The 27,962-nt window shown below is 40.0% G+C and overlaps 2 protein-coding genes across 2 annotated transcripts; one reads left to right on the forward strand and one right to left on the reverse strand.

Annotated features, from left to right (window-relative positions):
* Positions 1-799: 799 nt before the first annotated feature.
* LOC135479229 (sodium/potassium-transporting ATPase subunit beta-like) lies at positions 800-8,609 on the reverse strand. The gene is made up of 6 exons (XM_064759030.1): positions 8,435-8,609; positions 6,816-6,956; positions 5,938-6,048; positions 4,881-5,077; positions 4,107-4,208; positions 800-3,462 (listed from the first exon to the last, which is right to left on the reverse strand). Exons 1-6 carry the CDS (start codon positions 8,577-8,579, stop codon positions 3,223-3,225), a joined length of 936 nt encoding a protein of 311 aa, XP_064615100.1. The 5' UTR covers positions 8,580-8,609; the 3' UTR covers positions 800-3,222.
* A 9,263-nt stretch (positions 8,610-17,872) lies between these two features.
* On the forward strand, positions 17,873-19,788 carry LOC135479743 (uncharacterized). Its single transcript, XM_064759646.1, has 2 exons — positions 17,873-18,031; positions 18,505-19,788. Exons 1-2 carry the CDS (start codon positions 17,873-17,875, stop codon positions 19,786-19,788), a joined length of 1,443 nt encoding a protein of 480 aa, XP_064615716.1.
* Positions 19,789-27,962: the final 8,174 nt, after the last annotated feature.

The raw sequence follows: 27,962 nt of genomic DNA on the forward strand, positions 1-27,962 counted from the left end.
TGTAATATGTTCACTGCACTTTTACTTATATAATTGGGGTAAGACCCAAATCGTCATCACTTGCTTGGATCATGACATCCGGATTTACGCAATCCTTTGATCGATACCCTCGCATTTGCCAGCTTTTTTCCCGTTTTACTTCACTTGCTGTACTGTTTCCTTCATTTGGCGTCAGCCCAAGAGCCGTAATGGTATAATTTATAGCACTCCCTTCATGAAGCATCAAGTCAATAACAAAGACTAAAACTGGCCGCCATTGTACATGTATTTACAGGTGAATAATTCTTGAGTGGCTTTAAACACATCTGTCATGGAAAACGCAACAACAAAATCCCGATTAAAAATTTTATTTTTCAAGAATCAGTGATATTACACAACGCTACATATTTTTTCCCCAGTTTTCTTTACATCCCTACACAACCACAGGGACAAACAATACACATGTGGGTGCGCAAAACTGTGCCGTAGAAAAACAATACATCAAAAAAATACCAAGGCAGAACGTGAAAAATGTTCGAGTACAAACTGACCCATACATTTCCACGCGTCCTCGACTCTGCCTCAGCGTATAACTGAAATCATAGGTGATGAATACAAAAAAAAAAAAAAAACACAACGGTTGGAGTACTGAACTGCAGGAGATAAACGTCCACATTTGACGTCAGTCGCCCCCCCGTGTGATGTTGGCCAAGAGCTAGCTTTTCCACATGCACAACCCGCGGAGTTGACACATCTGGGGAATAGCCCAGTGGTGCTACTGGGATCGTCTTCACATTTGTATTATCACGTCCGAAAGGCCAGTTCTATCCGACTGCTGGTTCACTAGGCCTAGCTAAACACGTATCGGGCGAGTATCTGGGATATATATATATGTGTAAACATGAAGTTCTAGGGTACACGGCTGCAGCTATACCTACATACAATGGACATGACTAAGTTTGCATACTTCCTAACGAGATCTGACCGTTTCCATAGAGGAGAGGACCTTGGTGGTTCTATGAAATACTGGTGCGAGCTTAATAAAGACTGCATGAAGCGAAAATAAGAGAGACTGGGTACACCAGAACTGCATGGAGACGAAAATGCCCTCTGGATGTGATAATACGTTATATAACGATCACCTGATTGGGGCAAAAAATTGAAAACTCGATATATGACGCATCTGCATGCAAGACCACATGAAAAAGTTGCACTTTCTCAACGGATCAAACAGTAAATGTCAATATTACACCCACGTGAACAAAAACATATCATTGCTTGAGCGCTAAAATTATGTGGCAACAGGTGTAAATAACGCCTAAAACTAGGCTTCCACAATTTATTCTTTGTGATACACTAAGGAGAACTTGGTTTATTGACTTACAGGACTTCATTTTTTTCATCTGCTTTAATATACGAAAGACGACCAATTTTTCCAGGATCCAATCCATTGTTCTTGCGTTTTAAATTTAATATGCTAAGCGTCATACTGTTTGGCATTTTTTTGTCCTGTCAAAAAAAAAACAATTTGGGCATCATACGAGGAATGTTGGACACAAACATAAGGGAATCACATCAAATGGTTCATCACATGATGCAAACAGACACAAAACATACCTAGAAAGAAAACAGAATTACAAAAACATATAAAAAGTACACTAACGGAACCTAAATAATGTTATTTTGTCAAAATTTACACATATTCCATCATGGTTAAATATATGTTCCCCTCAACTGACGGTTCAATACTTCCATATTAACATGGTTATCTACAAAAAAATTCAATACAGTTAAATTATGAAATGAGTACATACAAATTAGGTTCCAGACATTTCATTCTCAAAAGTTGCATTTCAGGCACTGGATTCTAACACCACGCACACAGGGAACAAGAGGACACCATTGGTCTACTTTACAATCATTTACAACTTTAAATTCACACCCAATTAGTTTGAAATATATCCTTCAGCCTGCCTGGAACAAGCAATGTAAAACTGGTTCACCATCCACCTAGCTACCCCACAACTTTGCAGCACACAGGCTAATAATGCTGCAGGATTTAGGCTATGTTCCAGCATACAAGCTAAAATCCACCGGATCAACTAGGAAAATAAAAAGGACATTAAATTTAAAGCAGGTAAAACTCTCCTCAGCTTTTAAGACAGGTTTAGCAGTAACATCTATATCCCACAATCCGTGTTGCTCAACTCCAGTCTGTGTTGATCCTTCCAATTCCTAACAAATACTGGATATCCACGCCCTTCGTGACATGTACATAATCGGGTAGCTAAAACACACGCACAAAACAAAACTATGACAGAGGATCCTGAGTATTACAAAAGCCATCATTTATCTTCATCAATAATGTATGGATTTAAAACAGATTCCTAATGAAAACTAGACAAAGGTGAGGAATAAAAATTACATATTTGTTTTGCATAACTTTAAAAAAAAAAAAATTCCTGGGAGTCCTTCAAAGCTTTACAATACAACAGAAATGTGCAGTAAAATGTTTTTTTTTTTTTTTTTTTGCCTCAAGAACATTTGCCTCAGTTATCAGTCAAGCTGGAAACGCTTACTTTCTTCCAGTAATATTAATGTACACTTCATTAAAAAGCGATTTAATTTTCTATAAAATGTGACCTGATACATAGAGCAGCTTTATTTATAGAGAAGTATTTAATAACAAAGTGAAACCTGCTACAACAAGCAAGACCGAAAGCAGATACAGACAGCAACGCAGCTCCCAACTTTAATAGACTTTCTTGATTATCCAAGACTGTTCTTTGGCAGGCTGATAACAATGAGCAGCTCTGAATAGCTTAACCTATCATACTATGTTTACATGTACTCAACACTGATTCTCAAAGCTGATATTAAATGCATTTTCAACAACTCCAAACTGTAGGACAATTTGAAGACAGCTATTTAGCTTTAATAAGTCGGGTCATCTCTATGTACACCAAGCCTGAATGTTACAGCTGACAAGTTTACTGGACCACCCCCTTTCAGAATAATGGACAAATCCTTAACAGGACCATACCACTTTCACAACATGGGGGATATAAAAAAACAAAGGTCAGCTACAAAATTCAAGCCTGAAAACAGCAAACTGAGAAAAAAGCATGAGTGTGGTGAAGACAAGATGCAACTGTACACAGGGAGACCCGACATATTTATACATTTGTGAGATTTCTATATAAAACACTACATAATCAGATAGAACTAGCTAGTGGCTTTACGTTAGTCAACCATAAGCTCAAAATGCACGCTGCCTGCTCTCTCGTTGGTATCATAGGCAATGTTCTTTGCGAAAGCACGGCAGCGGACCATGATGACAACGCCATTGGTTACATTCGTGAACTGTGCAAACATGATTGGCTGGCGATATCCTTGCTGGTTGAGAAAGGGGAAATACTTGAAGTGGAATCCTTCTGGAGGGTAATATGCCACATTCCCAATATTTTCCTGGTCCGATGGGTTCTGAAAATAGAAGACACCAAAGAACATTAAATTACAGACAGGCGGAAGTTTACTTTCCTTGTGGCTGAACATGGCATTCACCAATATTTTTCATCACATCACATCACAAGTTTTAGCAGGCCTGCCTCAATGATGAGATATAATATTGTTGTCCAATTGAAAATCCCTGCTAAAACCTCCATGACACAGGAAGATTCAACTGACCAGCACTTGGGTCTATCCCTAGTCCCGCAAGACTAGAACTCCTTTTCTTATATTGGCCTAGTGCCTCAATGCCAACAGTATTAATTTCGCACTCAACGAAGGTCCAGGCCGATTTTCATTATTATAGAACAAGTCTTGTGCAAATAAAATACACCAAATTAAAGGCCTGCCTTCCACACCGCGACCATATGTCCCTACTAGCTTTAGAATAGATATATCATAGCCATGAAGGCTTCCATGGCACATGCTCCTCGGACGTGGCCACCATGTTAAGCAGATACATATAGGACTATACCAAAAGAAACACCGTGATATAAAAAAATGGCCAAAACATGTCAAATAGGATGATTTTACTATCTAGTTTTCAATGACTTCTGAACCTACATGACTAGCACTGAATAAACATGTGTTAAAACACCTATTCTGCTGGAAGTTCTTACCTCTCCAGTACACCTGATATTGACAGCATTATCCATGTAGCCTCCACCCACTTCACCTGGGATTGACCCATTCTCATACTTCTGTGGCATCCAATTGTAGATCTGCAAATGATACATACAAAGACCTAATGTACACTTGTGTGCTTGATGTCAATCTTGATACCGTTAATTTGTAAGTTGTGTTTTGTATTTTAATTTGTCATTTTCCTTTTGTTGCCTGTTTACGGGCATGTATATATGTTTTTAGTTACAGCAAGCTAGACCAGACATCTTCATGAAGATCTTTTGATCAAGACATTTGAAATTTCATATAAAGTCAACCTTCAAGTGACACGTTTTGCCAGATGCAGATTTGACTGATCCACTCACCTTATAAGGAATAGTTAAGAGTTTTCATGAAGTTTGATTAATTTCTTGTACAAAACTCTTAAATGTGGACTTGAAAAGTATCATTTTTAGGCTTCAATACACATCTAGAAGTGCACTTTTACAGGCCAAACTTTAAATATGGTATTTAATTCTCTCTCCACAGATTTATGCAACTAAAAGGAGGGAGGTCCCTAACACATACCTGCATGTAGGTGTTAACACTCGGCTGTATTAAAACACATCACATTGTCTCACTTTCATATAACTTCTCTATTCATTAACAGTTATCACATTTTAGTTCTAGAGGTCAACTGCTGCCTTTCAACCTGATTGAACATTAAAGCAGTATAAAGACATTTGTCTACACTGCCTTTAATCCGAGGGTAAGAAGCCTACAGTTGTTACCTTGTTTAGCTTGATGAGCACACATGGCTGACCGTCGTCGTACCCAAAGTCGTCCTGTTTGATGCAGGGATTGCCCTGTCCCAAGTCACGACTCAGATCAAACTTGCAGACTTTGTTCCAGTCTTTCTTCTCTCTGTAATTAGGGATACTGGAGCAGTCCATGACGTTTTCACCCACCTGTCCAGCATTTTCATAGACTACAAAACAAAAATGAAACCAGAACACTCAAATCCACCATCAACACTGAACAACTAATTAAAGTGTGTCAACTTGTTGGTGAGAAACTGGCACCCAAGAAATCTGTTATTGACCGTACTATGCCAGGAGCCTGATTAAATCATTATTCTTTAGTTCATTCAGGTGTACAACTATACTCAAGAATACTTCAGTTCTACAACAGTGGTTAGGTTTACGAATCAGGTCTGATACAAAACAGCAGGCCTGTAGCTATCTCTTTCAGCTGTGGTTGACAAATGTCAATACCCATGCAATCCAACTGCTGCTCTGAATATTCCCTATGTTCTTGACATATGAAGTTCATCAGCCACTACTTACTTAGTGAACGACAAGATGGGATTTTGATGCGTGATTATTGCTTATTTATTTGATTGTTGTTTTACGCCATACTGAAGAATGTTTCACTTATATACGACAGCGGCCAGCATTATGGTGAAAGGAAAACTGGCAGAGTCCAAAGGAAACTCAAGACCATCTGCAGGTAGCTGCAAGACCACAGCAAGGAAAACTGGCAGAGTCCAAAGGAAACTCAAGACCATCTGCAGGTAGCTGCAAGACCACATATGGCCAGAGAGGAAGCCAGCAAGAGCTGGATGAACTTGGAGCGACTCCAATGGTGGGATACTCCTGGGGCATTGCGCCGTGCTGGTGTGCTAACCCACCTCGGCCATGCAGGCCCTGCCAACAGTTCAAAACACCACGCTCAATCTTGAAAATCAGCTAAAAGCAGTACTGCATCCTGGAGGGAGTAACTGCCTCATGACAATTAGGGTAGCACCGGGACCATATCACAGCCCTGCCACTCATACGTAAAACTTACATTTGAGGAAGGCCTCAATATGATCTGTGTAGGGTTTATATGTGGAAGGCTTGCCCTTGATGAAGCGTATCAGTGTGGTCTTCACATCAGGAAGGGGGCGAAATCCTAGGCCTGAAAAACAAATAATACAGTTCAGTATAACTTCAGTCTTCAATCCAGGTTTTTTGAGATCCTGGTGGAAGTAATAAAATCTACTTCCATGTATTCAGTGCAACAACTGCTCTCCCAATAATTTCGTAAAATCCGACAGGTAGTTCAACTCCATTAAATAAATCTTTATGCCGATTTTTACTCTGGACATTAAATTAACTTTATGCCATATCATCCACTCTTGAAAGATTATGTTGTTTTCCCTTGAAGTGAACAGATGAGATCAATGTTTGTGGATATCCAAAATAATCTTGTTTTATAATGTATTCACAGGGGCGAAATATAAAGTATGAACTCGCGAGAAAATGATCTATCTGATCCCCTGTATGGCTCTTTCGAACATTTGTTATCAAGTGTGACTCCTCTAAGCGCCAACACAGAAGTTTTGTGCTGCTCAGATACTACACGCAAAAGGCCTGTATTTCAAACTCTGACTCAAGATGACGGAGATGTTTTTATAGATCTGTGTACTAGTACATGTAATACCTTAATTCAACTTTTTTAAGCAGGAAAGCGTTAATTTCATTGTGATTTATGCAACATTTTAATTTGATTTTGGAGATTTAAACTACACTTTCAGAGATTAAAGCTGACAATCTCAGGGCTTCACAAAAAGTATAACTTTATCAGTATAATGCCCTCAGAATATGCTTGAATAAAAAGCTTGCAAACATGCAGAAAGGTTGAAGAATTACAGTAGTACAAAGGAATCACTGCCATGACGATACCTGGATTATCTCTCAGAAGGCTGTCCTCTCCAGATAACCTGGGGTAGTCCCAATCAATTGTCTGATAGAACACGGCTATCATAGCAATCCAGAAGCCAGCCAGACAGATATAGTAGATCACGTAGAACAGGATAATCTTGGCTGTGGAAAAAACAGAAAAAAGGCATGGTCAAAATAAGCATGCAGATGGTTAAAATAGATGGGCAGTTCAGTGGTACACTTTCATTTCTACTGCCAATGGGAATTATTATCCTATGTGAGGATAAACCAACAAATTGTACAAAAATGTGCAAATTATTTTACAGCAGATTTTGAAACAAAATCAAAAGATGGTAGGTTGGAGTGAGTGCGAGTGCTTGGGGTTTAACATCATTCTCAACAATTTTTTACTCCTTGAACAATCAGTGCATCACTAGACCAATGAGCCAGGCGAGAATACCAGCCAACTCTAACCTCTGAAGTTACCCCTTAGCACAGACCCTCATATTGCTCCCATAGACGTTTTGATGGATTCTCTCCACACTGAATAATTCCAATAAGTTATTGGCAGTGCCAGGCTCCGGGACACCACAGAATTCAGATGAGTGTAAAACTAACGAATAAATGCTTTATTTTTAAAATTGGTAAAAACTTTGTTTTCGACCTTGGCCTTCCCTATACATACTGAACACAGTGTGACCAGACCTGTTTGATTGATATGGGGACATGAGCCATTGGTAGAATTAAACTGGAGGAGTGATTGAGATTGGGGATTCAACTCCACACTGGCAGCATTTCAGCTATATTGTGGTGCAAGTCACAACATAGGGTAAGACAGTTAACAGGGCACATGTATAGTCACATGCAAATAATCACCATGGCAACCATATTAAAACAAAATGCCTGGTTTCCTTGATATATGTAGTTACATGCATTTAACACTCCAAGAACTTTGTGCAAGAGAGTGAAATCAGTTTTTCCTTGCTTTCTCTGAAAAGGCCTATCCCATTTTACTGGATGTTCTGATTTATTAGCATGCAAGTTTCCCTTAGTCTTTCTGGTGCATATTAAATGCAAAGCAAGCTCTTCTGCAATATCAATATTGAGCCATTGATTATTTCTTGTAACTGTAGATTTACCAATGAATACCACCTGCAGATCATATCTTCACTTCTCTCAATCTTGGCTAATGAAAAACCACCCTTTTTGATATGGCTTCTTGTTTACGATTAGAGCTTTCCCACTACAGTTATCTGCATATAATATAGAATCATATAATGTTAGAGACTATTCGGAAATCATACACCGGACAGGAACTGACGCCAGGCCTGTAATGAACGGTGCAGGCGACCTACATCATTACAATATTCGATGCAAAGAGATGCAAATAGGCCTAACAGGTTTTCCGTGGTCAGGGCGAAATGTAATTAAGTATACTAATAAACACAAGTCTAAAATGTAAACCACAGGCATCATATACACATATCAGCGAATAATGTCACAACAGATGCTGGAAAATGTCATGCAATTACAAAATGCACCCCTGTGTTTGTTGGTCGATGTCGAAATTCGGGTCATAGCAAGTTGACCCCTGCAAGGGTACGCAGAGGAATTCGTAAAAATGTAAGTAATATACATACCCCAACTCAAACCGGTGCGGCCAAGACATTCCGATGTTTCTGGGTTCCACACAAACGTAGCAAACTCTCCAAGCCTTTGGCCTATCGTTTGCTTTTGTGGGCCGGTTGCGCCCGTATCAGCTTCAGAACCTACAGTCGACGCCATTTTCCTGGGATCCGCTTCGGCTTGTGAGAGCGTGAGTTCTGTAGTACCCGGATGATCAGTCCAGGCATGTATAGTCGAACAAATTTAAACTTGCTCTACCAGTGATGGGGGGATAACTCTTGGTTGAAGTAGTTCTCTGTCACATGCCATGTGCAAATTTGAAAGTCCCTGTCTGACGGATAATACTGAAATGATTAAAATTAAGCACTCTCAAAATATGCCATCTCAACTTAAAAATACATGTAGGCTGCTTAGGACACAGAATTATTAAATGTGTTTGCTGCTCAAACCTAGTTTAATTAATTTAGACGATGATGTCTATTTTCAACAATTTGTGATATTTAGGCCTACCTGCCTGAATATCAGAAACTGTTAAAAATACGTTGAATTTAGTTGAACTAGCTCAGACCACGGAGGCTATATACGTTCAAACAAAGAGAAAGGCGAGGGGGAGGAAGAAGGGTGAGTGGTGTGGGGGTGGTGGCGGTGGTAATGAGCCATAAATATCCGAAGTCAACATATAAATAGATATAGCAAACAAGCAAAAGGATAAATGAATTTATTAATCAGTATTATAGAGGGTAATCACCTGTTATGGTATATATAAATGTGTCGTTTAAGCTGGAATAACGCGGAAACGGAGTTATATTAGTTCAAGCCTTGTATACTGCTTTAGACTCATAGTTTTATCTGTTTTGCTGAAATATCCAGCGAGTGCTCTTGATTTATTTGATTTATTTGATTGGTGTTTTACGCCGTACTCAAGAATATTTTACTTATACGACGGCGGTGGGAGGAAATACAACAGAACCTGGAATCCCACAACCACTTGCAGGTTGTTGTCAGACCTTCCCATGAATGACCGGAGAGGAAATTAGTATGAGTTGGACTTGAACTCATTGTGGCTGCACTGGTGAGAGGCTCCTGTGTCACTCCGCCGCGCTGGAACGCTACGAATACACATGACGATAGACAATCTCTACATATCCGGGAAAGCAAGAGCAAACAGAGAGTATAAAACTTCTTAGTTTTCATAGGTCATTTATCTCGAGAGCAGGATATAATATTTATTTATTTGTTTGATTGGTGTTTTACACCGTACTCAAGAATATTTCATACGACGGCGGCCAGCATTATGGTGGGTGGAAACCGGGCAGAGCCGGGTGGACACCCACGACCATCCGCAGGTATCTGGGAGACCTATGACATAATAAAACAAATATTTAACTTCAATGGTTCCGTACAAATGTACAGTACACCTATATTGCTGGGAGTGGACCGTGATCTAGCCGGGTTTATAAAAGCGTTTGCCCGTCAGTCCGACAGGAGTGGACGTGTGGTCCATGAATGGCTGTAGCCGCTTATATAATTTCATCGAGAGTGATCTCCCCTGAATCTGAATTTGAATTAATCAAACAAAACTATTTGTGGTTGTAAATATTCACTTCCCAAGGTAATAATACAGAAATAGAAAATAAGTTTTAAACAGTTATCTTATATTTTTGCGGTCATATTTGTTGTCTTGTAATTAAAATGATCTATTACGCGTACCTTACGTCAGATGTCTAAAAAAGTGCTAGCTATATACATGTATAACACGCTCATGATGTCAGTGGGCATAGCTGATACAATGCTCCACAGTTTCGAGAATAAAGATATGAAGAGTACATTAATTATTCCTTTCCACTTAATACTTCTACATTTTACACAGTGTATATAATATAAACTTCACTAGGTTGCAAGCGCAGATCTACCACTTTAGTTGAGACGAATCGCTCTGTGGAAGGACAGCATTGTTGAAACTTGTTTTTTTTGGTCTTTTTTTTTAATTTTTATTCTGTTTTTTTTTTATTCTTATACTTACATCATCTCGTTAGTGTGGCTGCAATATTCCCATATCGTAGCGCAAAGCCTATCAGTTAGTCAGTCAATCAATCAATCGATTTATCCATCGATCAATCGATCCTTTCAATTATTGAATAAATCTGTATATGCCTTTATCGACCAATCTGTTGAACAAATGACTACTATAGTACCTAAAGGATATCAAGCTTCGAATATTGGCACTTTATACAGAATCGGCGTTGATTGGCTAACAGTAGAGATAGGGATTCCTGGGTTAAATCCTGGAGCCCTAAAAACGCTTGAATAAATCTGCCGTACATAAAATTCAGCTTATTCTAGGCATAGCACGGACTTGCCTGTCTTTCACACCAGCCAATCAGAATCGATCCTGTGCCCCTTTAATAAATGCGAAACATTTGCAGATTTCCATACATATGTAAGTTCTCTACATTGTCCCCCACAGAACTACTTTTACTGTGTTTCGATCCAAGGAGTGCATGGGGAATATACTGTAGTACAGACGTCCATTGAGCAGATCTATATATACAGAGACGGAGCTGTTCTATGAATTATTAAACACTGTTTAATGTCAGTTTGAAATGTCACTGATGAATGTATATGCTGGGTCGGTTGATCCCAGGACGGGAGATGACGATAGCAGGGAGAGAATGGGATACTGTTACGGACAGTTACGTGCATTATCCAGCAGGTGTAGCAGGTGGGCGTCTGGACAGGGAATATCACGGACAAAGCCGGACAAAGCCGAACTCGTAATCCGGCTTTGTCCTACAATTCCTATTTGCAGGATGCTGGTCTACTCATGCGCACTAAACCTGCGGGTATGTACGTTTTAAGTGATAACGAAGGTGATAGCCATGGTTTCGTAATTAGGCCTCATCAATTTTTTTCGGAATACCTTTAATGCTCACAGCGAATATATGGTGAAAGGGTAGGTCTGTGATAGAGGGGTGCTGCAGATCACATAAATGCTTATACATACACTCAAAAATTATTGTCTTAATTTTAACAGAAAGTCTGTTGTCGGAGTGATAGCGGAATACATTCTAGCATCACTCAGACAACCGACTTTCTGTTAAAATTAACAGATACATTTTTTGTGTGTACGACTCAAGTAAAATGGTACATTATTCAGCAGGGCCAGAAAGGTATGGGTCAGGTCGCTTTGTTGATTGGACTGGTACTATACCTGCGTGTCACCGATTGGTCAATAATAAAGATTTCTGGACCGAATGCTTGTTGAATGGTCAAAATCACTGCATTCCGATTGGCCAGGCAGAAGCTGAGAACTGGAAATATTCAACCGGTCCGTGGCTAACAAAATTTGACAAAAATAAACAAATCATAACACAAAGATTGGTCACTGGGGCATGTGTTCACCAAACCTCTGCACGAAAGACTACATATGGAGCGCAATGTGTATAACACTTGTCACTCTATCACTACTCACGTTTTCTCGAATTTACCTGCCTTATACTACATACTGCGTGCTCATTTAAAAATGACGCAAAACAATTACTACAACCTCATTCTTCCTGGGCACATAACTTTTCAAAAATAAATTAATTAATACAAAATTTCACACAAAGTTAGCTGAAATAGAATTAACCTTGGTATTCCCCTTACTTAATAATTGCACTTTGATTATATACCAAATGTAGGCTTAAGCCTTTATTTAACAGTAACACTTCTCCGATCATTTAATAATTATGGTGTTTTCTTGACACACAATAGATTCTCTTCACAATGTCAAATAACCGCAGTATGTATGTTCATGTTATAGACACATGACACGACACTCCCGTTGAACGATTGAAAAGACGGCATAGATTTAATCCCGCTAGGTGGCGCCAGTGTGAAGCAGGACCAAGAGCCATTGTTCCGTTAAAAAAGGATTGTAGCATAACGTCTACACCGTTACAATGTATCAGGGTTTTTTTTTGTTAACGTCAGACTGTTTTTAATGTGGCATTATCGTGATGAGCTGAAAACGGAACATTTGACGTCAATAAATCGAGTTCAAAGTTCTGCTGTCGGGCGTTTTGCCTGTCTCCATTAGTAGATGCCTTCGTGCTATATATGCAAGCCACCCTTGAAATCTGTTACTTGTCAACGTTTAAAATTGATAAGAAGGAAATCCATATCAAATATTCAAATCAGATTTTTTAAAACCAGTTAACAGATTTATGATCAAATAAATAAACAAAATTAAATGTGAGTCACACTTTTTAAAATTAATTCCCACATTTTACTCCAATAGTCGCATGAACATTGATTTGCAAAACGTATCACTTCCTTCTCCCTCCACACCAATTAAGTGATTTGTTTGTTTCAGTTTAACGTCGTTTACCACATTACATGTATTTATATGCAGGTGGGGGCGTCCGTGGCCAAGGTGATTAGCGGGCCAGCGCGGCGCAATGACCCAAGAGCCTTTCGCTAACGCGATCGCTTTCAGTTCAAGTTCAGCTCATGCTGTCTTTCTCACAGGCAGTACGTGGAAGGCCTAGCAGCAACCTGCGGATGTTCATGATTTTCTCCTGGGCTATGCCCGGTTTCCTCCCACAATAATGCTTGTTTAAGGGAAACATACGACGTGAGAAACCAGTCAAATAAATCAATAAATAAATATTGAAAACGTTGTCTCTGACGCGTTTCCGCCATACACGAGATTCCCACCAACTCTGGCCCAAAAGAGTGAAGCACTGACGTCATGCGTTTTGTTGCTAATATCAACGCGATCGTCATACAAGCAGTAACAAGAATGGCGCCGAAACATGTACGTCAACCTCCTCCTGCTGCGAATATGCAGAACTGTGAATATCCAAGCGAGATAAACGCGAGTACAAAGCGCCGAAAAAAGGCGGACAGAAAGGAGATTGGTGATTGTCTTGGACAAGAAGACCATATTGATAAGAAAGTGGTGAGTAAATTATATTGTTGTTCTACAGATCTACACCGTATGAAGTGTATAGGAGTAGACCTATCCCTACACACAATCATCATCGCTGTATTTTTCAGCGTGTATAATTTACTCCTAGTTAATTAGGCATTCACATGAACATTTAGAATAAAATCGTAACTGAGATATATTTAGGATTAAGAGGATGTATATTTCTCCGGCTTCGTGTGGCCATTTTCCAGCTATCACACTGTCGCTTTTGCTTTTGTCAGCAAAAGAAAAATGCAAACTATGTACTCCATGTAGATAATTAAGAAGATGATATTTTTTATAAATGTCATTTTATTAAATCATGATCGTTTTCCATGCATGTAAAATGTATAAAAGGTCAACTGTATGCACTCATGCCACAATATGTGTTATGATTACGAAGGTATTAAATAAATGGATGTTTTCGATTGTTTTATTTCGATAGTGCATGCTGTACCGGTATTGCTTTTGAGAGCCAATATGTGCATGTCATGGCTAATCAAACAATCGTTTGTTTATGGTGAATCACTCCGAGAAATTGGTCAACCAGGCTGGGGTTGTATCTAAAATGCAAAGATTTTTTCAAAGATGTTATTTGTAAACTGATCTGACGGTGCAGATTCCTCTAATCTTTAGTAAATTTTCACATATTGTGTACATACGTGTTGTCTTTACGCATGTATGTTTTGTTTCTCTTTCAGGTGAGGACTGCAGGTGATGATGAACCAACCTTTCGTGTACCGGGTCCTAGAAAAAGACGAAAACGTCAAAGACCCTCCACTGATCCAGTATCACCTGGCCAACCTGTCGCCAAAAGAGGCCCTAGAGCAATTCAAGAAGAGGCCAAAAACGGTCCGGAAACCAAGAATGGCCGGACAGGTACCCCTATCATAGCGGAAGCCAAAAGGCGAGGCAAAGATCGAGGTGACACCAAGGGTTTTGAGACAAGATGGGAAACCAAAAATGTCCAACAAGGTACGCGCGCCATTGTGAAGGAAAACGGACGAGAGAAACATGGCGACCAACCCATGCGGGATGATCCAAGACCGGAAGTTAAGAATGCCCGGCAAGGTACGCCCACCATTGTGGAGGAAAACGGGCGACATAACCATAGCGATGACTCCATGAGGTCTCCGTCAACACCGGAACCAGGATCGGCACCGTCAGGTTTTCACCAGATCAGGGTGCCATACCTGAACGCTGAAGAAGTCAGGTATCGGAGGACGGTTGGGGGAATGGTGAAGATATTCGGAGAAGGAGAGTATGGATATGTGGTCAGAGGAGAGTACACTCCGACAGGTGCTGATGAAGCTGCAGACGTCGTGGCCAAGTACGTCAAGAACGGCAGATCGAGCTTAGGTGGCAGTCACTACGAAGCTCGGATGTTGGCGCATCTATCCGACACAGGGTGTGTGCCGAAAGTTTACGGTCTTTTGAAAGACGAAACGGGCAAGGGCGAACCTGCCATAGTGCAGGAATGTGTGGGTGGTGGGCTGAGCTTAGAGGACGTCCTTAAACTGAAAGCCGCTCAGTCAACGTGGGTGGAATTGTGTCTTCAGTCAGCCCAAGGCCCTGAAAAGATCCACGCCAAACATGTCCTCCTCAACGACATCAAAGCCGACAACATTTTGATGGCTTGTGCTCCTGGAGGAAACAACATTCGGTTCATCGACATGGGAATGGCTTCTTACAAGTGCGGGGTTCGCTTCCGGTCTGAAGCATCCATGGCCAGAAGCCATCACCTCGCACCGGAAGTGAGGGAATGCGGCGTGACCTCTGAACTATCGGATATCTACAGCTTGGGAAAGGTCATCGAAAGTATCGCCCTCAAGGCCAAGAATAAAGTGCTGCATGCCACTGGTCAGCTGATGACATGTGAGGATCCTTCTGAAAGATGTAGTTTACAAACGGTAATCGAACTTCTCAAAGAATTCGCCAGTCGGATGGCTCAAATCCGATCAGTTCATGAACAGAATAATCTATGACTTCATGTACACGATAGAATCATTTTAGCGGAGTTTATCGAATCATGCATGTCTACATTTAATTATGCACTCAAGAATGTCGCTCTGCCATGCACAATACAGACCTATACACGTTGGACGTATTTTATAATTACCGTATACTTAACTGTAGGGCATCTATAATCATATATAGTGGGTGATATGTGTGATCCACTTCATATAAAACACGACTCAAATGAGTAAATAAATCATATCCCCATATTTCAGGTTGTTGAACAATACTGTTTGTGCGATACCGTGTGATACACGCAGTCATGTCCAATTAACACAAGCCTTTCAAGTACATGCATTCCACAATGTTATAAATGAGGTTCTCTCCATGCAGAACCAGCTATGTACGACATGATAACTTTTCCAAGAACATCCAGTATGAGCTATACGTTTTTATCGTGCATATGATATGTTTATATAGCTGTAGCTGTAGGTACATGTAAACAACTGTGCATTGCTGATGTTTGGAGTAAGGTGTGATATTCAATCTATATTTGAAGATACATGTGATATAAGGTACGTACCCTATATAATTTATTTTTCTTGACAAGATTGTGGAACACTGTGTTTAAAATAAAACTGGTCACATATCTGAAGTCCCTGTGATGGTGTTTGTTGGTGGTTTATTTTTTAACTATAATGGTATTACTTTATGACAGTCTCGCTGTGCATGTAGGTCTGCTTACAAGTCAGACACTGTATATATAGGTATTTTGACTTGGCGCAGCATCAAAGGGAAAGCGCTAATAGGTTTATGCCAGTATGCCCGACCCAGTATTAGGGCATGTACATGTACCGGGTGGTGGTGACACTGATACTGTCACCGCATCCTGTTGTGTTTCGCATCTTGTGTCGCATCATGTTTCGGTGAAGCAGAACGATTACAGTTTGAAGTCATTTGGACAGCAAACGAGACATGGGATAGTGAAATGATCTCCAAAATCTTAAAACGACGCGCAACTCGAACCGATATACAATGGAGGGGAAAAACAGACCTACTTATATTTACGCACAGATGTAGGGCCATGATGGTTATGAAGGTATGTTACCTCTAATCAGTAGCATGCTGCGTGAAATATACTCGCTCTTTCTTGCATCAATATATGTGTATTGGTATCGTATCTACTTTCCAAGATATAAGGCGACTTAGAAACAGAAATTTAAAAATATGGAATGGAGATGAGAAGAGTTATCGTTCTTTTGTCCAGTTAACATTTATCGCAATCAAGGTATTGCGATGCGATATTGCACCATGCAACGACGAAGCAATGGAACAGAGCGACACTGGATGTAATACAGCAGTATGGAAGAGAGCACTGGACAAATGAAACCGAGCGAGTGTTGGAAATGCGAATGTTTGTTGGCCTGTACCGGTAGCCTACGTGTAAAAATTGATGTACAGAGTAACATGGAAACCGCTTACAGGCAGACAGTACTTTGGATTGCTTAATTTTACCTGATTTCTGAAAGCCTCCCAGATTACACCGGAACATCAGATGGAAATGCTATTTCGTTAAAACACAAGCTACCGCATTCTGATCAGATAATGAATGAATAATTGACATGGTATACGCCAAATAAATAGCATTACAAATACGCAGTGGTGGGAACAGTGGTGAGATTACAAAGAGTCTGTACATGGTTTTCACGTTTGGATGAATGCAAAACATGAAAGGTAATTAAAAACATACATAAAGAACGTAGTAAAGCACACTTTAAGAACCAAACGTGAGGTCAAATGCTCAAAACTATTCTCAAGGTCATTTTACATATACCAGATCATACATATCAGACATGTAGAATAGGTGTGTGATTTAAAGGTAAGCTTTGGGGCCTTTGTAGCCGAGTGGTTTAGCATGCCAGCATGGAGCACTGACCCTCTCGCTAGTGCGATCGCCGTGAGTTCAAGTCCACCTCATAGTGTCTTCCTCTCCGGCCGTACGTGGGATGGTCTGCGGGTAACCTGCCGATGGTCGTAGTTTCCCCTCCAGGATTTAGCCATTTCCTCCCACTGGCCGCCGTCCTACAAGTGAAATATTTTTGAGTACGCCGTAAAACACCATTCAAATAAATGAATAAAGAAAGAAGAAAAAGATTTAAAATATTCGTGTTATTATTTTCATAATATCCATCTTCCCTATAGCCCTCTTCGCATCACCATATCGAAGAAACAGTTCAGAGCACGGTGTGATCAACCAGCCGGTACTTTGCCAAACAATTTCTGTAAACTTTGTTCCATCCAAGTATTTTTAAACAGGCCCGTTTAAAAGCATGCATGCATGTATTACTTAATGTCCAAGTACCCTATAAAAAGGTGGTATGAAATGCTTTCTGTATTGGTGACGTTGTCTCTGACACGTTTCTGCCATGCTATAGAGATTCGCACCAACACCTCTCTAAGGCAGTGAAGTGACGTCATAAAGCTTGACGTCATGCGTTCTGTTGCTAATATCAACGCAATCGTCACACAAACAGTAACAAGAATGGCGTCGAAAAGCGCACGTCAACGTTCTACTGCTGTTCTAATGCAGAATTGTGAATATCCAAGCAAAACAAACCCGAGTAGAAAGCGCCAAAGAAGGGCGGACAGAAAGGAGATTGGTGATTGTCTGGGACAAGAAGACCATATTGACAAGAAAGTGGTGAGTTAATTATATCATAGTTGTTCAAATCTACACCGTATAAAGTGTATAGGATTAGACCTAACCCTAGACCTAAATGTCTTTTTATCAAATCATGATCCTTTTTCATGCATGTCAAATGTATAATAGGTCAACTGGATGCACTCATACCGCAATATGTGTTATGATTACGAAGGTATTAAATAAATGGATGTTTTCGATTGTTTTATTTTGATAGTGCATGCTGTACCGGTATTGCTTTTGAGAGCCAATATGTGCATGTCATGGCTAATCAAACCATCGTTTGTTTATGGTGAATCACTCCGAGAAATTGGTCAACCAGGCTGGGGTTGTATCTAAAATGCAAAGATTTTTTCAAAGATGTTATTTGTAGACTGATCTGACGGTGCAGATTCCTCTAATCTTTAGTAAATTTTCACATATTGTGTATATACGTGTTGTCTTTACGCATGTATGTTTTGTTTCTCTTTCAGGTGAGGACTGCAGGTGATGATGAACCGACCTTTCGTGTACCGGGTCCTAGAAAAAGACGAAAACGTCAAAGACCCTCCACTGATCCAGTATCACCTGGCCAACCTGTCGCCAAAACAGGCCCAAGAGTAATTCAACAAGAGGCCAAAAACGGCCCGGAAACCAAGAATGGCCGGACAGGTACCCCTATCATAGCGGAAGCCAAAAGGCGAGGCAAAGATCAAGGTGACACCAAGGGTTTTGAGGCAAGATGGGAAACCAAAAATGTCCAGCAAGGTACGCGCGCCATTGTGAAGGAAAACGGACGAGAGAAACATGGCGACCAACCCATGCGGCATGATCCAAGACCGGAAGTTAAGAATGCCCGGCAAGGTACGCCCACCATTGTGGAGGAAAACGGGCGACATAACCATAGCGATGGCTCCATGAGGTCTCGGTCAACACCGGAACCAGGATCGGCACCGTCAGGTTTTCACCAGATCAGGGTGCCATACCTGAACGCTGAAGAAGTCAGGTATCGGAGCACGGTTGGGGGAATGGTGAAGATATTCGGAGAAGGAGAGTATGGATATGTGGTCAGAGGAGAGTACACTCCGACAGGTGCTGATGAAGCTGCAGACGTCGTGGCCAAGTACGTCAAGAACGGCAGATCGAGTTTAGGTGGCAGTCACTACGAAGCTCGGATGTTGGCGCATCTATCCGACACAGGGTGTGTGCCGAAAGTTTACGGCCTTTTGAAAGACGAAACGGGCAAAGGCGAACCTGCCATAGTGCAGGAATGTGTGGGTGGTGGACTGAGCTTAGAGGACGTCCTTAAACTGAAAGCCGCTCAGTCAACGTGGGTGGAAGTGTGTCTTCAGTCAGCCCAAGGCCTTGAAAAGATCCACGCCAAACATGTCCTCCTCAACGACATCAAAGCCGACAACATTTTGGTGGCTTGTGCCCCTGGAGGAAACAACATCCGGTTCATCGACATGGGAATGGCTTCTTACAAGTGCGGGGTTCGCTTCCGGTCTGAAGCATCCATGGCCAGAAGCCATCACCTCGCACCGGAAGTGAGGGAATGCGGCGTGACCTCTGAACTATCGGATATCTACAGCTTGGGAAAGGTCATCGAAAGTATCGCCCTCAAGGCCAAGAATAAAGTGCTGCATGCCATTGGTCAGCTGATGACATGTGAGGATCCTTCTGAAAGATGTAGTTTACAAACGGTAATCGAACTTCTCAAAGAATTCGCCAGTCGGATGGCCCAAATCCGATCAGTTCATGAACAGAATAATCTATGACTTCATGTACACGATAGAATCATTTTCGCTGAGCTTATCGAATCATGCATGTCTACATTTAATTATGCACTCAAGAATGTCGCTCTGCCATGCACAATACATGGGCAATCAGGAATATGACTAATTGCATTGCTTTCGCATGCACTATAATATTGTTTTTTTTTTTTAAATTATAGACCTATTCACGTTGGACCTATTTTAGAATTACCGTATACTTAACTGTACGGCATCTATAATCATATATCGTGGGTGATATCTGTGGTCCAATTCATATAAAACACGAATCAAATGAGTAAATAAATCATATCCCCATATTTCAGGCTGTTAAATAATACTGTTTGTGCGATACCGTGTGATACACGCAGTCATGTCCAGTTAACACAAAGCCTTTCCAGTACATGCATTCCACAATGTTATAAATGAGGTTCTCTCCATGCAGAACCAGCTATGTACGACATGGTAACTTTTCCAAGAACATCCAGTATGAGCTATACGGTTTTATCGTGCATATGATATGTTTATATAGCTGTAGCTGTAGGCACATATAAACAATTGTGCATTGCTGATGTTTGAATTAAGGTGTAATATTCAATCTATATTTGAAAATATATGTGATATAAGGTACGTACCCTATATAATTTATTTTTCTTGACAAGATTGTGGAACACTGTGTTTAAAATAAAACTGATCTCATATCTGAAATCCCTGTGATGGTATTTGTTTGTGGTTTATTTTTTAACTTTAATGGAATTACTTCACTAACTGGTTATTAAACTGAATGACAACCTCACTGTGCATGTTGTCAGACACCGTATATGTGGATATTTTGATCTAGGCGCAGCATCAAAGGGAAAGCGCTAGAAGGTTTATGCGATTATGCGTAGCCTAGGGTCAGGACATTTACAGGGTATGTTGTGTTTCGAATCTTGTGTCGCATCCTGTTTCAGTGAAGCAGAACGATTATACCTCGAAGTTTTTTGGACAGCAAAAGAGACATGGGATAGGGAAATGATCTCCAAAAGCTCAACTGGAACTGTTATATAATGGAGGGGCAAAAAAAGAGAAAAATCTGCTTATATTTACGCATATATATAGGGCCATCCTGTAGCTGATGAAGGTTATGACGGTATCTTACCTGTAATCAGTAGCATGCTGGGTGAAATATACTCGCAATTTCTTGCATCAATATATGTCTAACTGCTTGAACCGTTGAGACAGAAGGCCTACTATATCATTTACAAGGAACTCCAGCCATCCTGCTTAAATAACCTATAGCTGGAGATGGTTCAGGTCGTGGCCTCCAGAGGGCTTGTGTTGGTGATTTTGACCCATACTGAATGTTTACAAAATTACATTAGGATTGTTGCACAACTAGATTCATGCTCAGTTCTTAAACAAATGGAGATAAATCTAAGCACCACTGAGGCTGATCAAGGCGTTTGACTGTCGCTGGATTTTATGTTTCAATTTTGTAGCGGCGGCTTCCCAGATGAAAGCCGGGCTGACCTAGATATCGCACCTATTACACGGTTTGTAATCAACTGATTTTACGTCTGTGGTCACCTGTAAATGATACAGACCTGTCCCACAACACTTTGTGAAATTGCCCTTCGGCTGCATGTAACTAAGTCGTTTTTAACGGTCTCAAAATGATGTCTTATGCAGTAGTTCTATGCTATTATATGTCACTTGATGGAGTGAATGGGGAAGGTCACAGTTTAGGCTGTGCAATCGGATAGCAACGTGTTTGATTGGATCAAATTCTCAAGATTTCTGCCTCGTCTTACAGAAGCCGTTTGTGCAGTTTTGTCAGTTTGTTCCATATGTTATTCGGTGAAATCTCATTAAAATAATAAAGTATGATACCTTTTAGAAAGCCTGAGTATCCTGCTTTCGATTGAAATATGTTTTAGCCAGGAGCTGTCTTGTCCTTTAGTATTACCTGATTTCTGAAAAACCTCCCAGCTTGCACTGAAACAGGAAATGAAAATGTTATTTCGTTAAAACACAAACTTCCACATTCTGATCAGATAATGAATGAATAATCGATGTGGTTTACGCCCGATAAACGGTATTATAACTACGCAATGGTGAAAACAGGGATGAGGTTACAAAAAGTCTGTTAACGGTTTTCACCTTTGATTGAATGAGAACATATGAAGATTTCATTTTACTTATACCTTAGCATATGTCTGACATGTACAGATTAGACTTGTAATTAAAACATAAGAGTTTAAATATTATTATTTTTTTTTTATAATATCCATATCTGCATTGAATCGCTTCCATAACCCCATCTCTTTATCACTGCATCGCATCGCCCCTCTCGCTCCATGGCTGCATTGTATCACCCCCATCGCTCTCATTGCTCCATAGCTGCATCACCCATACAATCTCTCCACCATAGCATATCGTCCCATGGGTGCATCGCATGGCTTCATCAAGTTATGATGAAACCTCAAACGCTTCATACCATCGCCATGAAAGTACGCAGTAACAAGTGAAAACAAGAGAGAAAATCAGTTCAGCTGGATTTTAAAAGGAAAGAAGTATTTCTGGTTGAAAGCACATAATATATATGTGAGCAAAGAAATGAATTTCCACAGTGTAACGATTTCGTACACACTTAATATTAAAAGCACTCATACGCAAACCCAAGCAAGCGGACATTTGATCAAATCAATCAATGAGATGGATTTCTAACAAAATGACATAACACTATAAAAATATTCCTTTACATTTTCTCAATGCCCTGAATCAAAGCATGATGAAAAACACCAGTTCCCGTATGTCTACAGGATTATTTTGGTTAACACTACACGCAAGTGTATCGTGAATCCTGAAGGAGACGCAGGCTGTTCTTCAGACTAGACAAATTGTCTGTCACCCGGTGGCTTCATACGGAAGTCTTTTGTTGTCATTGCGGGAAAAAATTGAGAGGAAAAAGGGTTGAAATGTGTCGAAGTTTCGACTTCCTTTTCAACTTTATTATGTTAAAATTTTGACTGTTTTCTCCACATTTCGACATTTTCGACTCTAGAACATTTTTTCTAGAGAAACCTCGAGAGACTTGTGCGCTCTTCGGGCGCATCCATCAGTATCCCTGTTGATGTACTGTTCTGGAAAGTTATCTTGTATGCATGACTGCAACACCAAAATATGATAACTTCTATTCATGCACCAGAAAGAGGGGAACATTTGGATAGCACAGATAAATCCAGATAAAAATAAAATAAACACTTTTCCACATACACAATCAGTCATTGTCATTACCGGATACTGTAAATGCACATGCACGTCACACAGAAGACGAAATATCGAGATAGGAAAGTTCAAATTTTGAGATAAAGATGTCGAAATTTCGGGAAAAAAGTCTCCCACATAATTTTTTTTCACCGTGTCTAGAATAGGTTTCCTTATGGCGTCTATAGATCAGTGACGTCTAAAAATTGGCTAGACCTCTAAGCTTTATTGAAAGTTTTTCTTTTTTACCTATTTCTCCTTAAGTCACGGTGATATATGGCGTGGTACTTATTACCATTGAGGCATTTACCTGAACAGTTAGGATTAAATCCTAACTGAGGCCATTCATTGACTAACTGAGGTGATTCATAGACTAACTGAGGTAATTCACAGACTAACTGAGGTAATTCATTGACTAACTGAGGTGATACATAGACTAACTAAGGTAAATTATCCAGAGGCTGGATTTCAACGGTTAGATGGGTTACTATCCATGCTGCAGCATTTTATATTAAATATTATGAAAGCCGAATGTTTGGGAGTGACAGGGTCTGGCAGGTTCTCTAACACTGTACACATATATATCCTGTGCCACAGGAGCAAACATTACAAGGCACTTCCAAAACTAGAACAATGACTTCGCTGTGGTGATTCATGGATCGACTAACTACACCACACCTACACAATAAAACCACCAAACATTACTAATCAGTGGAAAGGAGGAAGTTTCTCCTTTAACAACGACAGAAGTATATTAAAGACTATAGTCATATGAAGTATGCAATATGACAAAATCGATATACTATATACAGTCATCTGGTAGCACATTGTTCTGGCCTTTCACATGTATTGCTGCAACAACCCTAACGGAACAATCTTACTTTAAAGTTTTCATATATGCAAGGATATAGCAGTGAATTATCTTTTGTTTGTGAATGAATGAATGAATGAATGATTATGATTTAACGCCACATCGACAATGTTTCAGTCATATCGTGGTGACTTTGTTCTGTTTCTGCCATCAAAACAGACATTCATACACCAGCCGTTCATCAAAGTGGACGTTCCAGTCCAACAATCGCAAGGCCCATTCCCAAAACAACTTTCAACACAAACCACCAAAGAACTAAGAAGGTGTATAAATCATGAAGTATGAAGTTGGATTCATGCAAAAAGCAGCAATCAAGAGTTTTCATTGATGTAGGAAAGACACATATCAAATGTTCTAGGCGAATGAATGATATCAGTATTCAATATTTTATTTAACTTCTTATAGAGGCAGTACACTAGTTTATCTATATACCATATTAACCCGTTCCTGATAGCGAATTAATACGTAATCAGGAGGCGACTAATCCATTAGCTAGACCGAAATGCAATTGGTCAACAGTCAAGGAATGGATTTAATGAACGATTTTTTTTAGACGGTGACGTTTCTTGTGACAAAAGAAATTTATGACATATGGTTTCCAATAGTTTGCTCCAAGTCCGATCATACCAAAGACTTTAAAAATGGTACTTGCTGCTACCTTCCTTGATGCTCAGCACTTAGAGGTTAGAGCAAGGACACGTAGCTGGTTGAACCATTGTCAACATAATGACTATGTGTGGTGTCATATCTGGTGTCTTCGGCGTCACAAAAAACATACTATGTACATATATACACACGCTGAAAGACTCCTCATCTTCATATGACTGATAAATTGTTAACTACGGCGTAAAGTCCTAAGTCTCAAGCATACATATATATGCACACATATACTGCGATGATGTTATGTCTGATGTTTTCTGAATAACGCCTCAGTGACGTAGCACTGTAAATATGAATGATCTGATGATGTGCTATAGAATCCATGAAGCATCAGCGTGATATCACCAAAATGTTGAAAGCAACGATAAATGCCAATCATATAAAGGCGGATCCACATTTGACTTTCAACTCTCTACATATAGTAGCTAAGAGGTATCCACATCTGACTTCTCAACTCTCTGTTCTACGATTCATCACGTTTTCATGTCTAACATTTCGGCCTGGTGACGAATTGCAAATTTGAAAAAGTTGAAGGAAGACTTATATGAAAACAAATAATCATGTCCAATCGACGTAATAATTTTTCATGCCACATGAGCGACCATACAGTGGATTATACTCTGGTTCACGCTGTCCCCTATATACTTTCAAGATGTTGTATACACATGAACTCTTGCTTACGCTTTCCCTTCGTCCATTCTAAGCCAGTTCGAGCTCATTTCCGCATACTAGCTGTTTGCTTATATAATAACAATTCCAGAATATGTCACGTTTGAGGATCTGTCCACCTAACGGTATATTTTGTACCATGGACGTGTGCATTGTTGTATGGTTGGTTTCTATCCAATGTCGATGGTAAGCTGGATGTGGCTCAGTGACTATAGGTGCGCCAGTCTCTCAGGCTTGCTTTCAACTAGGTCCTCGCTCAGCCCAGCTATATGGACTGGAAATTTCTAGATTTCTATACGCTCTCATTGTTCGTGAATGAGGTGCCCATGAGGCTGCTTGCAGAGTCCCTTAAACGCTATATTTATATTCAACCAATATACTGTGCATGCCTGTATGTCATAATTACCAAATTGCCTTTCTATATACAGGACTACATTATTTGCAATATATGTGTAATATAATATAATTCAAATATTTGTTTATTGTAACTGCGGACAAACTGGTTATACAAATCAATCCATTCTATTGTAGAAATGCATATTTCTGCTCAAATTGCATGTTTATTTGTCTATATACATATGAGTCACAGTGAATTTCTATAATACCCCCCCCCCCCCCCAATATACGTGCATACATGCATGGATGAAGTGAGATGGGAGCGTCTTCTCCCATCCATCATATATCTGTGCATGTACACGTATGTGTTTCTATGGATTCACGCGAGTGTGTTTGCCCTGATACAGATAACAGATGGTCATCCTGGCAGCGATATTTTTAGACAATTCTTGGAACAAAAATAGACTATGGTTCTTCATCGACTCTTGCGCTGGCGCACGAGACGAACTCCTTGCAAGTATAAATATTCACTTTCATTTACATTGATGGATTCGGTTTTTCGGAATTTTATAAACATATGTGGAGTATGTATTACAAGGGATTTGATTATATAACAAAAACTCGAACCTCTAATCTTGTCTCTGTGAGTGATGCGTGATGAATATATTGGCCTAAGCCAAACAAATTGCATGCAGTTCGAATTTCTGACTAAACCACTATACATGTTTACAACACAAGAGCTGAAAGCCTTGGGAATGTTATCCTACAGGCCTGTGATCCGATTAACGCCCTGAGAGTAATCACTCATTTGTATCCCAATAAAACGTATATACAAGGTGATTCTCACATATAAATCTATACAACACAATTAATGTGTACTGCGTATATTTTACTTTACCGATGAGCCTTTCAAGAACGTGCAAGCAGAACTATATTCCCACTGGACCGTCGTGACGTCATACTCTGACTCGGCCGACTGTCAAATTCTTCAATATAACACAGTCGTATAATTTACAGGAAATGGCTTTCCATGCATAACAAATCTCGTATGACCACAAAACACAGCATCAAAGGATACTCCGGTATTGTTATATCGGTCTTATTCGAATTAGTATATAGAGATGGAGTCCCTAAGACGTCCGGAAGACTACGATTGTATATATACAGGCCTTGTATACCATTATGGCAAATTTCTCATATATGTTCGAAGCGTCTATGCATTCAGGCTGAATAACAGGATCCCTGACAGCCAAAGGTGACTGTATAGGTCAGAAAATCGGACATGAAAGAATAGGCGAAACACCACAGCTTTTAACCATCTAAAGCTGCACACACTTCTTGAGATTTGCTAGTCAAGAAAAAAAAATACACACAGATTACAGTATACACATATGATTTTGTTATAGGAAATTATATATACTGAAGGTATATATTTTTTACCGAAGGAGAGAAAAATGACAATGGCATCCTAGCTAGTGTAGAAAAAATGGGGGAATATAGCTTATACACCCCAAAACGGCCAGAGCGTTAAAATGATGCCCAGTACCAGCGTTGTAGTGGACGTCACGACATCTTGTATGGCTTAGCAAAGGCTGAAATGACGCAACGAGTTGAGATCGTTGTATACAGTATTAGAGGTGAAAGATTTTTGTATGAAGTTCATTGTTCATCAACATACGAACACCATGTGCCCTGAGTCTACCGTTTACACGTAATTTTTGAACGGTCATATTTCATGTACGTTAATAAATTTTTTTTTGCACTGTATGTGTTTTTTTTTTAATATGAATAACTTTAATAAAGATATCCTACAGGTATATAGGTATATACCTATTTACAATATAATTTCAATAGGTATAGAGTATAGAAAAAACGAAACAAAACGAAGGAGTTCAGAATGATTGTTTTTCTTCCATTTTGCCTACAAACGTCGCCATGCACCATAACTGCACAGAATCCTCCTATATAGGCTAGTACAATATTTGTGTTTTTTTTGGCTCTTTTTCTATCACACATGGGTAGATTAACTACATTTCCAGGAACTGAATTAAATTTGTACAATTTCCAGAGTTCTAAAAATTTTCTGCAAATCGAATCATTTCACGTGGGCTGTCCGAACCATTTATGGGGAAGACAGAACTTGTCCTAGAAGAAAAATCGATTGCGGCGCCGTCGGCAATTGTCACTTAGAGCGAAGAGATAACATAGGGGCTGCTTGATTTAGGCCAATAAATCTGCAAATTTGATTGGCAGGACTGCTGGCCGACTGAGCAGCGTGGCAGCGTGGTCGCGAGCGTCAACCTGTCGCCCCTGTCAACCCGACCAGAATGGTACGACCCCGCGCGAGACTGTCCGAATGTCAGGCAGTGATCGCAGAAAACCAAAATGGCGGCCG

Source organism: Liolophura sinensis, chromosome 12, assembly GCF_032854445.1.
Source record: "Liolophura sinensis isolate JHLJ2023 chromosome 12, CUHK_Ljap_v2, whole genome shotgun sequence".
NCBI classification, from domain to species: Eukaryota; Metazoa; Mollusca; class Polyplacophora; order Chitonida; family Chitonidae; genus Liolophura; species Liolophura sinensis.

What these genes read in the sequence shown, in the direction of transcription:
- LOC135479743 (XM_064759646.1), top strand. Translation starts at nt 17,873, where the DNA reads ATGGCGTCGAAAAGCGCACGTCAACGTTCTACTGCTGTTCTAATGCAG. An exon ending in ACCATATTGACAAGAAAGTG is followed by an intron (nt 18,032 to 18,504) that starts GTGAGTTAATTA and finishes TTTCTCTTTCAG; the next exon opens with GTGAGGACTGCAGGTGATGA.
- LOC135479229 (XM_064759030.1), bottom strand. Translation starts at nt 8,579, where the DNA reads ATGGCGTCGACTGTAGGTTCTGAAGCTGATACGGGCGCAACCGGCCCA. An exon ending in CCGCACCGGTTTGAGTTGGG is followed by an intron (nt 6,957 to 8,434) that starts GTATGTATATTA and finishes TTTTTTCCACAG; the next exon opens with CCAAGATTATCCTGTTCTAC. An exon ending in TATTGAGGCCTTCCTCAAAT is followed by an intron (nt 5,078 to 5,937) that starts GTAAGTTTTACG and finishes TTTGTTTTGTAG; the next exon opens with TCTATGAAAATGCTGGACAG.